At 34.3% G+C, this 15231-nt stretch overlaps 1 protein-coding gene and 1 long non-coding RNA gene across 5 annotated transcripts in view; one reads left to right on the plus strand and one right to left on the minus strand.

Moving 5' to 3' along the window:
* The window catches only part of LOC106663660 (orexin receptor type 2-like), a 155284-nt gene that overhangs the window by 133383 nt on the left and 6670 nt on the right, over positions 1 to 15231 (plus strand). For both annotated transcript variants that reach the window (XM_024227126.1, XM_014388667.2), the window contains exons 4-6: positions 2561 to 2812; positions 5657 to 5795; positions 10187 to 10299. In XM_024227126.1, the coding sequence (XP_024082894.1) occupies positions 2561 to 2812; positions 5657 to 5795; positions 10187 to 10299 (504 nt within the window). The remainder of the gene's footprint in view (positions 1 to 2560; positions 2813 to 5656; positions 5796 to 10186; positions 10300 to 15231) is intronic.
* Positions 2747 to 10722, minus strand: LOC106663663. Of its 3 annotated transcripts, XR_001340073.1 has the most exons (4): positions 10478 to 10722; positions 10204 to 10282; positions 8347 to 8717; positions 2747 to 2818 (listed from the first exon to the last, which is right to left on the minus strand). It is a non-coding gene; the product is annotated as an uncharacterized LOC106663663 (long non-coding RNA). The 3 variants fall into 3 exon arrangements; XR_001340074.2 differs by lacking the exon at positions 2747 to 2818 and having other exon boundaries at positions 8305 to 8554; XR_001340072.2 differs by lacking the exon at positions 2747 to 2818 and having other exon boundaries at positions 8305 to 8717.

Consider the following 15231-nt stretch of genomic DNA (forward strand, 5'->3'; position numbering starts at 1 on the left):
AAGGGAGCGTCGGTGACCTCAACGGTTTAAGCGTTGACACGGCGCTCATCACTGTAAGGTAAAGGTCCCTAGTTCGAATCCAGCGCCCCTGCATTCGAACCCGACATCCTTACAAATTTTTTTTCCAAAAACATCGGCACCTCGAGGGTTTATATAACCTCTGCTGTTGCGAACCATCATAAAAAAGGAAAAGAAAACTACCCCACTTTGCGTTTCAGAACTGTCTGAACATTTGTGTGGTGATTAGTGACTTAGACGATGATTATTCGGAAATCGTGACATGCGGTCTGGTGTGATGTAGGTTTCAAAAAAATATTTTCTTTATCGTGCCGACGTTTCGAACTTTATTGAGATCATCTTCAGGGCCTGGGATTTACAAACATTGTTTAAATTGAACAAATACATATAGGATGTGGAAAAAAGTGAATTTACACAATGCAAAAAATATTTTTTAGATTTAATCAAAGTATTTCTACTCATATTGTTTTACGCAGAAAACAAACACTTTGAGTAGGTAGAAATACTTTGACTGAATATAAAAAACATATTTTTTTTGCATTGTATAAATTCACTTTTTTCCACATCCTACATGTATTTGTTAATATTTTTCTGAAACCTACAGCACACCAGACCGCATCTCACGATTTCCGAATAATCATTTATTATATTCCTCCTTTGTCCACTCCTCCAAAATCAAAATTTACTCTCGCATTCTGAATTTCAGACCATTCTGAAAATTGTTTTCCGTGTGTCTTTCTGTGGTCAATTCTTCGTAAACCGACAAAACTACGACACCATGAGACCAATTTTCAAGAAAATTTCAGAGATTTTGTGGGTCGGTTTTTAAATGGTAATCTAAGAATTTCATACCAATAGGGCCGACGATATCGCCCGCGAATGGGCAAACGTAAAATCCAAGATACACAGGTGTATCTCTGAAACCATTATACAGATTTTGATAAAATTTGCAGATAGTATGTGAATTGGTTTAGATATAGTCCAGATAGGCCCCTATTAATTTCGTCATAATCGTATCAACGGTATCGCCTGCCCATGTGAAAACATGCAATCGCATACACGGCTATGCGATCTGAAACCGTTTCTCGGATTCTCATTCAATTTTCAGAGATTATGCGGATTACTCTACTTCTAGATGAACCCCTATGAATTTTATTCCAAACGGTTTAACATATGCGCATGTGCGTGGACAAAATGTGAGGAACTATATAGCTCACAGGTGTATGAGCCACACCCGTTTGGCAGACTCTAGGTACACGGGAAGACATTTTTGTAATTCAAGGTACACTAGACATACACTGACTTAAATTACTGCCTCAATTTTTATGGCATTCACATAAAACATTTTTGTAAAAAATCCCGTGTTTTGATTTCTCACTCCTTAAAAACAGCCGTTTTTATCAACGGATGTAGGGATTCGCTATGGAACGTTTCTTTTGAGATTGTCCAAAACGTGTTCGATGGGTTAAGTTCCAGACTTCTTATTGACCACTCGAAGTGCTTTTCGATAGATTTGCTGTTCAGTTATCAGAAAATAATGTTCTATCGATGAGCAACCTGCCCCTTCTTTGGCTAGTTGGTCAGCCTGGTTTTTTTCTATTGCCCATGTTATGTGAAGACGCGCTAGTCTGTAACATTTCTATCTATTTTGTATCTACTTATTCAACGTTTTGGGCTGCAATTCACTGTTTTGGTCGATAACCAATACGCAAGGGTTTATTCCCAATTGTTGGTGCATAATCTCTGGCTAATGTTTAGTAGTGTCTTGGCCTTATATAATATGTTGTTTATCTCTTCTCCACTTGAGCCTTTGGTCAAGGGTTATGTCTAGGTATTTTCTATGCTTTGGAGAAAATGAAGTTGTCACTTGTATACTCTGATGACCAAGTTCAGCTCTTATTATGACTTTGGAGGAAACAGTGATTAGAATCCCCAATGATTCTCATGTAACGAATAACATTGCTTAAAAAAATACAAAAATGTATAAGTTAAAAACTTAACAGTTGTATAAGGTCAAAACCTAAAAATATCGTGATTTATAAGGTTTGCAATATTTTTGACGGATTTTTGTATAAATGATAATATCCCACAGATAAAATTCACGAAGAAAGAAATCAGCCAGCTTGCATTGCTGGCGTCGTGCCATCTGATATTGGACTTTTCTGGGTCAATTGTACTTTTGTTGCTCTTCTCGTATGGCACTTTGAAAAGTGTGAGCATGGCAAATTTTAATACATTGGGTCTTATGATTTGGAACCGATTGGAGTTGTCATCAAGTTCAAATATGCTGTTCAAATCGAGGTGTTTAACTTTTGTAATTTCTTATTTTTATGTTTTGTTATACAAACATAAAATAAAAAAACAGAAATGAAATGAAGTTTTTTCTTCCTTTGATACAGTTTTACTATAATAAATGATTGAAATATCCTTTGTTCTATACAAATCTTTTTAGAAAGCATTTTTAATCTAAGAAAAATATTGCAATCTTACTAATAATTTATATTTATATTTAAACATATATTTATGTGATCGTGTTTTTCAGATATTCCGGAACTGCTCACGCTGCACACATTCAGACTGAAAAACTTCAACGTTGACACGGTCCTGCTCACGCAGTGCACGTCTGCTTGGGGAGACGAGACAGAGAGGAAATACAACATATACAAAATGGCCTTTCTCTACTTTCTACCCCTGTGCGTCACATCTATTGCCTATTTCAAAATCGTGAGCGTCTTATGGAAATCCGGGAATATAGTCACTGGGCAGAAGTTGACCGGCCCCAGCACCATATCCGGTAAAGCTACATGGATCAAAATGGAAACATGTTTAGTATACAAGTTAGCTAATTACGAAGGTCGCGCATCTGGGCTCGTCTATTCTCGCTGTCTTTTTTAACCACTGATGTCAAAACATGATTGATTGGAAAGCCGAGAACAGATGCACCAGGCGACAGCCAATGATTATTAAACAATAAGGAGCATCTATATAAACATACCTTGCTTACTTGATCATAAAGAATAAAAATAAATTAATATATAATTTCAATTAGTCAAACATTATTCGGTCGCATCATCAAAAAAGACATAATCTCAATTAAATAAAGCCTTTGAACTTTATAAATTAGTGAAGGGGGACAAAGAAATCATTTCAAAGGAAAATTAACAAAGAGCGACTTAGAGCTAATTATGTCCAAAATTTAAAAACAAATTAATCGCCGGTATAGGGTGATCAAGTGATCAATTGATTATTCATTTCGGTTATTTCTAGTTTAAGGCAAAAAATTTCATAATTGGACTCTCTTTATCTACTGCAGTATGTGTCTATCAAGTACAATTTGTTATGTAGCTGTTATTTTTACGTTGAAAATACTAATAATTTGGGTTTTTCTAATTTCCGTATTTTTTTTAAGAGGTTATATGAACCCACGAAGGCAGGTGTTTTTCGACAAAGAAGCCCATTTGCAAGTATGACGGGTTCGAATTCAGGACCGCTGTAAATTTAGTCTTTTTGACGTGATTGTTTTGACGTTTATATTCCTTGTAATTTTTTTAATGAGTTTACTTACTTCCTAGAGAAGATACTTTTTATCAAAAAAAAGCAGATTTTTTTCATATTAAATTAATCAGTTTTTGTGTAATCGGAAGTTTTGTAGTTAATTTTTGAAATTGTATTAATATTTAAATTTTGTGTTATGTGCCGTCGAAAGTGCTATCGTTAGGATTGATTCTCTTCAGGAAATTACTCAATCTTTTAACAATTTATCACAGATTTTTGGAAAAGACATGAACGATTTTTTGATTTTTTGTTGGAATTTAGAGAAGTTCGTTTTGCCCGAGAAAAAACTTCTTTTTCCTCGATGGACTCATTTTTCATCTGATAGTAAACCACTCACTTAATTAATGTAATTGTGACAATTGCAGCTTTACATAAAATATGACATATTTATTGATTTTGCCATTATCGATTATTTTACTCGGCCAGCTGGTTTTGTTGATTCAAATTACCTCATCACTTAGCTGATCACATAAAGAAATCCAAAATTTGACATAAAACAATTAAATTTTGACCGCACAGGTCTCAGAGTTGAACGTGTAACATTATTACAAACGTATTTTCGATGTAAATTCAATACTGCAAAGCTGGGAAATAAAAAATTGAGCAGACCGCAGCAATCAAGTGGTTCTGGGTTCGAATCCCCGCAACTCCTATAGATTTTTAATTAGCAATAGTCTGAAACAAAGTACAACAAAGTGGCACACCTGGTCTGTAACACCCAAAAGTTTAATCCTAGTTAAATCCTCGTAAGTCATAACAATATATAAGATCGTGTTGATGAATATTTGTGAGAAATATGACTGACGTCCTTTGTCGGCTTTTCAAGCTTTAGCTTCACACAAGCTGCTTTACCCATCACGGTAGGATACACGGCTGCCTGTCAGTCAATATATTTTCACTAGAAGACAAATTCAATTCTTCTTCTTCTTGGAAATATTCTAACAATCTAAAGGTTACACAAGAATTTTAATTTATTCCCCTATAACGTTCTTGTAGATTTTTTTTAGCCTTTTCTTTACACTTCCGGTGATCTTTTGTTATAAATTTCAGTTTTAATTAACCTTAAAAGTTTAGGGAACAGCTTACGTGAAATGTCGGTAAAAGTCGTGATATAAAATTTATCCGACGGTGATTAATAAATTACAAACTGTACAAAGTGAGAAGTAAAATAATGAACTAATTAATTAAAAAACTGAATATTTCACCTTAATTCATTTCTTAATTTTTATGGTAATACTTTTTATGGAAGAACGCGGCTTAAAAGGGGTAAAACAAAAAAAAGCCTCCCCCTATCAAATAACGTTCGTCCCTTTATTCACTTCGTTTCAAAATGCAATTAATACATGAAATTGAGTTTTTATCCTTAGAGGAAAAGCGGAAAGACTCGTTTTGACGAGCTGATAAAGTTTTTAATTGAGCCTGGGTTTCAAGTTATGCGACCTTTGAAACTCGCCGGCCATTTCGACCGTTAAATGTAAGGATAAGTACAGTATTTATCGATAAATAACATTGAGGAATTAACTAGTTCATAAAATAGAACTCAATCTTTGTATTATCATTATTTTTCTAAAGTCAACGTTGATTTGTACCAATACTTTTGGTTATTACCGAAGGCAAAAGTTTTCTTTTGTTTTCTTGTATGAGACGCTGGTAGTTACATTTGGAGTTATGTTGTTTAGTCAACTTTGATAATGGTAAAAACATGATATTTTAACGCGTCTTAAGGAAAGATCGTTGGAACGTAACTTTATCCCATTTATTTGAAGTCTCTTAGATATATAAATTCGATTAAGTTAAGCGTTTGTCCGCCGGTATGTGGTCTTCCTCTGGTACGGTGGGGTGGTGGAAAGGGTAAAAAAAAATTTAACGCGTCAACACCACGCACGAGTTGACAATTACATCACTAAGACAACCAAAAAATTGGGTTAATTTAAAATCAAAACATCCCACATAGCAAATAAACCGTGGAAGATTTCATCTCATTAAAGTTCAAAGAAAACTTACCGAAGGTATCACCCTTCGGCGGTGCATAATAATAATAATTCTGAGAAGGGTTAACATTTTTTTCATTTTTTTCTAACAGGTTCGCGGAGGATGACTCTTCTCAACGCCTCGACTGAAATCCAGCTCAGGTCGAGGAGAAAAGCAGCAAAAATGCTGGTCGCTGTCGTCATTATGTTTGCGTTCTGTTATTTTCCAGTTCACCTGCTGAGCATATTGAGGTAACGAACCGCGTCAACATAAAATTTTCATACAACTTCACATAATTCAAACCATTCCTAACTACTTAATCAAAGAAATAAACAAGCTTGATTAAATCATATTGCCTCCGACAGTATATAGCAATGCCAAATAAGCAAATTGTTTTTAGATCATTACAGAATGTAGTTGTACAGATAGTAATAAATTTTACTAGCTAATAACACAGCCAGATAGAATATAATACATTAGAAAATTTAAAAAACTAAAGAAAACATTTTATGTGTGCTAAAAAATTTAAAACAAAATTACAAATAAACTCAAATATGCTATGAATACGGATACTTTAAAAATATTGGTAGATATTCCATTAATATATACATATGAAACTATCCAATGACGCATACACTTACTTCTTCTAAATTGAAGAGAGAAAAAACAACAATTGGATTCAATAAAATGGAATATATTTCTATTAAAAAATCGAAGATCAAATGAAATGTTGAATTTAAAAATTTTGAAACAAAGTCAGTAGTATTGATGATTTTGAGAGTGAGAGAGAGAGAAAGAGAGAGAGAGACAGAGAGAGAGAGAGAGAGAGAGACAGAGAGAGAGAAAGAGAGAGAGAGACAGAGAGAGAGACAGAGAGAGAGAGAGAGAGAAAGGGCAAGAAGAAAAGTAGAATGTAACGCTTTGAGAGATGTGAGAGAGAAAAAATGAATATTCTCTCTCTCTCACTCACTCACTCACTCACTCACTCACTCACTCACTCACTCACCTCACTCACCTCACTCACTCACTCACTCACTCACTCACTCACCTCACCTCACTCACCTCACTCACCTCACTCACTCACTCACTCACCTCACTCACTCACTCACTCACTCACCTCACTCACTCACTCACCTCACTCACTCACTCACCTCACTCACCTCACTCCTCTCACTCACTCACCTCACTCACTCACTCACCTCACTCACTCACTCACTCACTCACTCACCTCACCTCACCTCACCTCACCTCACCTCACCTCACCTCACCTCACCTCACTCACTCACTCACTCACCTCACTCACCCACTCACTCACTCAACCCCAAAGTCATCAATACTAATGACTGTTTCAACTTCTGTAGACTACCCATTTAATTCGGAAACGATTACATTAGAAAAAAATGGTCTTATACAAACCAAAGTCCAAAAGTTAACTGTGGTGTAAATCAGGACACTATCAAAAAATTAATATTGCTTTGGTGTTGTACATACTGGAGCATGTTATTCAATTATATACGTTTAATTCATTATGTCAAAAATTGTTTTTCGCTCTGATAGGAAGTTGCAATTCAGGGAGAAAGTTAGATGTTAAATTTTTCAAAAACGTCAAATATGTACAATATATATACAATATATATATATGAATATATACATATAAATATACACAAGGTTTATATTTATATTCATATTATTATTTTATATTTATATTATTCATATTATCATTTATATTTATATTCAAACAATGGAAGGTTTATTAACTTCTACAGTTCACCCATTTAATTAAAAAACGATTAAATTTAGCAAAAAGTAGTCTTATACAAACCCCAATTTAATTTTGGCTGGGAATCGCGTGGTGGTAACAGATTTAACATAGCTTTCTTACGTCGCTGGGAAATGACACTAACTTCGTTACTTTAAATGAGAATACTACATTTACAGTTGTAGTACATTTCGATTTTTGAACTTATTTGCTCCACTTTTACTGATAGACCATTTCTGTGTTACGCCTGACGGAAGACGCTTGAGAGGGTATGTTTTTTGGAACAACAAAATGGCCCTCCCGTTTTAGATTTAAAATACAGGGGTTTTTTTACTATTCCTCTTTGCCCTTTGAGCGTATGTGACCATTTATTATCAACATGAATTTCTACCTGCAACAATTCATAATAACAGCTAAAATTTTAAAAATAAAATGGACTTGAAGATGAGAAATCCCTTTTTCCTTTTTTGTAAATTTTTTTTTTAATTAATAAAAGCCAAGCGTAAAAGCAACCCCATGATCCGTACCCTATTCTGAGACGATTCCTATTCTAATTTAACTTGCTAATGCTAATCGTTTTCGGAATAAACGGAGAAGGTCATCTTCTTTCCAAACCAAAAGCTTACCCCTCATGCGTCTTCCGTCGGGCATAACTCAAAAATGGTCGATCCTACCAAACAAATTCTTTCAGTAAATGGGCATAAAGTAAGCTCTAGAAGCAAATTATAAATAATAAAAATATAGGGTTATCTTTTAAAATAACAAAGTTAGTGTCATTTCCCAGCTAAATGAGAAACTTATGTTAAATCTGTTCCCACCACGCGATTCCTAGCCAAAATGAACTTGCAGTTTTTATCAGACCATTTTTTACTAAATTTAATCGTTTTTGAATTAAATTGGTGGACAATAGAAGTTGATACACACTTTATATTGACAACTTGGTCAATAAGTAAAACCATTTCCGATCAAAAATCTTTGTAATTTAATTCTAATATTGTGTCAATCGAATTGGATTATCTCGTTTAGTTTTTAATAAAGACTACCTGAGGGATGGATTTTAATGAAGCCGTAGGAATTTTCCCATTCTGCGAGAGCAGTCTTTTCCTTCTCTGTTAGGGACCTGGACGCTGGGTTCTTGGTCACGTCGCTCCAGTTGGTTCAAACGTGCTCAATTGGATTCAAATCCCGACTTCATGGTGGCCATACCAGAATTCAATATCAGCCTCATTCACAATTTGCGCTCTATTTTCCCTAGAATTATCTTCGGTTAGCGTCGAATTTCATGTATAATACTGTTACATTCCTTGCCCAACTACTGCTAGAGAAACGACATTCCACAAAAGCAGCCAAGAACAAGAAAACCATAAAATTGGTAATGAGCTGCCAGACATTTAAGTTTTTTTCTTTAAAAACCCTGAGATGAAGAATAATCATAGATAATATTTAATAAAATCATATTTTCGTAAAATCATTTAACACCATTCTGGCATCGCATTTTGCCAGGTACTTCTTGCAAAACTAACTAATTAAGTTTTGTGTATTATAATTTACGACCTATCATTATATATTTTGTCCATGACTACGAAAATATAACGTGCAGCGATTCTTTTGTGTGCTGATGGAATTTCATGAAATTTTATCTTTGTATGATGTAACTCTCCACTCTATCCAAATGTTTTCTTTACATTACATTTTCTTTCACTCATATCACTCAGAATAAATAAACAATAAAGAAACGAAAGTCCGTGTATTACATGAAAATAAACGTTCGGGATGTGATTAAAAACAATTACCCTGGGTAGATCTCCTTGTATCACATTTTCTTAATAACATTAAATAATGTATAAAAATGAACATGAATTATAACTGGGATTGTGTTATTTCTTCTGGCCTATCCAAAAAAGCGAGCCTAGGTGGACCAAAACAATCGGAAACGACCAAACTAAGTACAAATTGGGGCTTGAAAGTCTGACAACATGAGACCGAATGCTCTTTCCTACTTACTTATATCCTTTATTCTCAAAGTACTCTCAATTTTAGCATGAATTAATAATTATTATAATACAAAACTCATATAAAATAAAAAATTACAAAAAGGTATAATACCTTAAACTTGGTCATTAGAACATTGGATGCTTATTAAAAATTAATAAAAGAAGTATGAGAGTTGGGATTAAATCTGAATTTTTGGTTTTAAATCCCTTTGTGTTGCGATACTATGAGGCAATTAAACGTTTACCATTATAGGCGTTAACTGGATTGTATCTGTTGATTGATTTGACCTGTTAGATTGTTTTCAAAACCCGTTACAAAAAAATAGAAAAAACAATCAATTATCCTTTTATCCTGTGGCCGAATAGAAGGTTTTGGGTAAAGAACCTTCTTTTGAGATTCCGCTGGAAAATTGGAAAAAACTCCCTTCTCGTTCAAACTCAAACCCTTTACAAAGCAGCACTCGGAAACCCTCCGGCCATTATTCAGTTTGAGAGTCGATCTTTACCGTTGGAGTCATCGCAGAGACATCAAACACTGTCACAAGCACAAACTCCATCAAAAGTTCTGCAAAATTTAAACATCTCCCCTCTATCCATCGCGCTGAACTTTTTTCCCCCCCAAGAATACATCAGTTTCTAACGAGACCATCGACTAAGTATAAGTACTTCATGGCTCGTTTTAACATAGTCGATTTTTAAGCCGGGTCAAAATTATTTCAGGTGGTACTATGGCAGTAAATTAAATAATATACTTAACAAGCGCAATAATCGTGGCTGGTTTAATATTTGTAAACACAACGTCCGTAACGTTACTAAAGTACAATTGAATTTTCTTCTTTCTTTCATTTCTCGTTTCATCAAGATTTTTTTAACATAATAACTGTTTCAGATACACAATGGACATACCCCAGAACGACGTGACAGCCGCCCTGTCAATGATGTCACACTGGCTGTGCTATGCAAATAGCGCTGTCAACCCTCTTATCTACAATTTCATGAGTGGTAATATAAAAAATCAGATAATTTTTTATTTGATTGTTTCAATTATTTTGACCATTTTTTAAAATTTAACTTATTTATTAAAAAATGGTTTAATCAGACCAAACATTTCTATAAATCACATGGTCCAATAAAATTTACATTTCACTATTCTTTAATTTTTAACTATACTAGTTCTTACGTCTTTGCTCTTTTTGATCTTTTGACGGCGTTTCGGTTATATAGGAGTTTGGACGCTTCAACATCCTCGTGCTGGCTGAGGCGAGACTGGTTTTTCTTGGATTCTTTGTATTTCCGCCGTGACCTTTGGGATCTTAAGATCCCTTTGTAAGTCCACTAAGTTGAATTGACCATGCTACGTATGATTTTTTTGGGAGTATTTGTATGATTTTGATGTTGCGGTGTTTGTTACAACCCCATAGTTGAATACCATATGTCTACAAAGGGTTTAGGATATGTTTGTATATATTATTTATTATTTATTTTGTATATATTATATTATTTTTGTATACTAAGCTTGGAGCCACGTCCTATCAACCAGTATTGTTGTATATACCTTAAACCTCTTTCTGTCCTTTTTGTTTTCACGTGTACTTTCCATCTGAGCTTGGCGTCTAAGGTCATTCCCAGATATTTAGCTGTATCGCTGTACGGTATAACAGGTCCATGGATAGTGAGCGACGAACATGGCCCACGTTTTTGTTTGTAAAATTGATATGTACCTATTTAAGCCGAATGAGGTTGATTCCTTTTTTTGGGATTTTGGTTGATAGTCGGTTCTACTGATATCACCGCTGTGTCATCTGTAAACGTTGCAATTTTTACTCCATCTATTTTCGGAAAACCACTGGTTTATAATAAGTAAAGAAGTAGACCTATTATGCTACCTCGTGGCCCTCGGCATTTATTGTTTTTAACTTTGAAATCTTCTGTTTGACTCTTGACTGTTTTTAGTTTATGTTTAGGTTATTGATGAGTCCTTCATGCCAGACGCTTGAGAGACATCAAGGAAGATAGCAGAACGAATTTGTTTTTCTTCAAGCGATTTTTCTATTTGACCAAATTGAAAATTTAGTCACTATTTATGCCATTTTGTTGTACTATCTTTTGCTATCTTCCATGTAATTTTGTGATGACATTCTCCCATTACTTCTGGAAAATTTGAAAAATGAATTTATCCGACCGAGTAAATTATTTATTTAAAATCAACCTGCAGAAAGTATAAAATAACATTTTTATAAGAATTAAAATATAATATATTCATATATAAAATGGGAGGATTATGGGCCGGCAAACAGCTGAGGTCATCGCCGGCCCCTTTGCGTGTTTGTGTTCTTTTTCTGGGCTATCATGCGAATTTTATTTTAAATTGCAGCCATTTGAGCGTTTCGATCTAGTTATTGAATTTCCGCTTCTATACGAACACCGACGATATCGTAAAATGGTAGTTTCTTGTTTGTACCTCAGAATGCCAACAACAAAATGGACGCAAAACATACATCGCCGTACGATATATACATAAAAATGTGGTCACATTCATTCCCCAGAATATAGAGTGGTTCAACCCATTCCATTCTCCCTAGTAACTTACTTTCACTCTCCAGACTTCAAGTCGTCACCCCAGAGAACTCGTTATTGTTAAACAACCCCTTTCTTTCACTCTAATAAATTACATTCATCCCTATAATTAACATTAACACAACACAGACACAACACAAACACTAAATACATGTAAAAATCCCTTTAGCCCTGGGGTACTGAGGAGGTAGGTTTCTGTGCCCGCTGCCATGTCCTAAGACTACGCACGGTCCGAAGATATACCAAAATATTATGTATATACGTCAAGCCCTCTACAATTGAAAAGGTGCTCGACTATTATTCTAACCTTCCATAACGGTCTCCTACGCGGTCGCATTCCGGACAGAAGTTTCCAGTGCGTTATTCATGTCCGCTTGACCAATTAATAACATTTAATTATTGAGGTTTTAAGTTGAGATAAAAAAAGTCAGTGTCACGAGCGGGATTCGACTTTTTCGGGACACTACTTCGGTCTGAAGTCACGATAGCTCAAGTGGTAGAGTAGCGGCGTATCAAGCCGAAGGTCGTGGGTTCGAATCCCGCTCGTGACACTGACTTTTTTATCTCAGCTTAAAACCTCAATAATTAAATGTTATTAATTGGTCAAGCGGACCACGAAAAATAGTGAACTTATTTACAATGATCTTTGATGCACGTTGGCAGCTATTATTTATTTATCTTATTGGACAATCCTCACCCACTTACACACATTTGGATGGATCCGGAAGATTTACAGTTCAACTAATAAGCCAACTTTCCTTGAAATTTCTGTATTTTTTTAAAATTAACAGATGGATAAAAAATCATTTTAATCATTAAATTCTCTAAAAATGTAAGATTTTTTTACGAGGGTTCTCAACAGCAAAGGTCGTATAAATCAGAGTGCCGGTGTATTTGAAAAAAAAAACATTTGTAAGTATGGTTGTAAGTATACTGCAGAGCAGCTGGATTCGACCCGGGACCTTTACCTTAAAATGATGAGCGCCGTGTCAACAACTAAACCGTTGCGGCCACCGACGCCCTTAATATATAAGTGCCAAAACTTAAAATATTCCTATGTTAAAGCCATCCAAATTTATACGCATTTTGCAATAAGAACGTATCACCTTGGGCCTAAAAATTTTCATAGCGTCCTGAATGTTGTTTTCTGAATGGCTGGGATCCATACAGTCTGGTGGATTCAGGTCTTTTAATTAAATTAAAATAATTAAAAATTAGCATTATAACCGCTTTTTCCTTTTGGGCACACACAGGTGGAAACGTGTCTTGTATTTTTGATCAATTGCTGCTTTTATCTCTTCGGAATACTCTAGAATTAACGGTATGGTTAGACAATAAAGCACACCTTTCCAATCCCACCAAATGTCCATTATCTTCCTGGGAATCAATCCGGTTTCTGGAAAGATTACCCAGTGGTTTCTGCCTGACGGACCAATATGATCAGAAACGTCTAAATAATTTTAAATAATACAATACCCGTTTATCAAGATTGTTTTCATTTTCGTTAGGCAATTTTTATTGATTCAAAGATATTGAGTTGGAAAGTTATCTCTGAACATGTTCAGCTGGAATCAGATTCAATTAAATCTCTCAGCTGCCGCTCATCAATAATACCTGCTAATCCCGTACGTGCCCCAACCACGAGCGTACCTTTAATTTGGAAAAGCAAAATTACCTCATTCAAACAGAAAGTACATCAACACCAAACACGAGCATATTTTCCTAACCTCAGAGGCTTTTTTAAACCGAGTTTGTTCACATAAATGCAAAACAGAGGGAATTTATAACTCAACACTAATCATATTTTATGACACTAGATTGTTGAATGGCTTTTTTTAAAGATTGTTTATTAGTTATGTATAACCTAAGAAAAGCCGTATTACAGTCAATTCAACCACAAAACATTAAAGCCAAACAAACAGGATTAATGTATACAACGATAGGCTCTAGACATATTTTTTTCATCAAAAAACACAATTTCAATACTCTTTATTTTTGTTAAAATGCGATAGTGACAATGGATATATGAACACCTATAGATAAATAAATCGAACAGATAGATTGATTTATATACAGAAAGAGAGAGAAAGAGAAATTAAAAAAATAAGAAAATAAATCAAGAATGCTGTCGTAAATTCTGCCATTTCATTTCTAAAAGGTTTGTTCAGTCAATTTTACAATTTTTATTGCTGTGACCCCGCAAAATCTTTAAATTTCATCAACGCAAATTTACTTCCAGGAAAAACGAAAAAATCTCAGCAATATCAGTCCCTTGGTCATCCCGTTATTATAGTCGTATCATTTTTTCTTATTTAATGTTTCGACATGATAAAGAAATATAAATAAATACGTAGAAAGATAGACAGATAATTAAACAAAATAAAATAAAATAAGACAAATGAATAAATAAAATCAAGAAGTTATGCTGTCGTAAATTCTGCCATTTCATTTCTGAAAGATTTGTTCAGTCAATTTTACAATTATTATTGCTGTGGCCCTGCGAAGTCTTTAAATTCCAGCAACGCAAATTTACATCCTGGAAAAACGAAAAATATCAGCAATATCAGTCCCTTGGCTTCCCGTTATTATATTTTTTTCTTATTTAATATTTAGACATTTAATATTTAGACAAAATAAATTAAACTATACGGTAGGACAAATTAATTTGGTCGAAAGGAAGTAAAAGGATATTTCAGCATTCCGCTAAGTTGTTTTTAACCATATGGACTTTAAAGTTTGTTTTAATCAACCTGAACATAATTTTCTGCGTGATTTTCCATTAAACGATATCGAAGTTCAAATATCATTAAAAAAGGTACTGCGTAAAGTTTGGGAAATTATTAATTATATGTACATAATTTAGAAGGTTGAGGTAATAAAGCTTCCTAGTTCTTATCGTCCCAGGCATATCAAAATCCATTTACTAATAAAAAAATTTACATCTTTAAAAAGTGTTTTTTTCTTAAAGTTTCTAATGTTTAAAGTTTTTTCAATTAACTAAATAAATAAAAACAAACGGATCGCCTCCACGGGTAAACTTTGGTTAATGAATGAATAACATTTCGGGGTCAGCATTTTATCCTTTGTCAGAATCGGTTGTGAAAAATCCGCCCCAGGGGCTTAAACGTGTAATGCTTTGTGAGTGCCCCTAAACATATTTCCTTAACCGACCGAAATAATTTGATGAAACGTGACGGATTTATTGAACAGTCTAACTGTGATGTTTCTTTAAAAGTTTGTCAAAAACGGTTTGGACCAATTTGCCCTCGCGGGGCTAACCTGATGTATTACCATCACGAAATTAATTTGTAGTGACTTCTGTAATTTTTTTTGCGTGAATTTATTATTTGTTTAATG

This window comes from Cimex lectularius, unplaced genomic scaffold, assembly GCF_000648675.2.
Source record: "Cimex lectularius strain Harlan isolate CLEC.00 unplaced genomic scaffold, Clec_2.1 scaffold204, whole genome shotgun sequence".
Lineage (NCBI taxonomy): Eukaryota > Metazoa > Arthropoda > Insecta > Hemiptera > Cimicidae > Cimex > Cimex lectularius.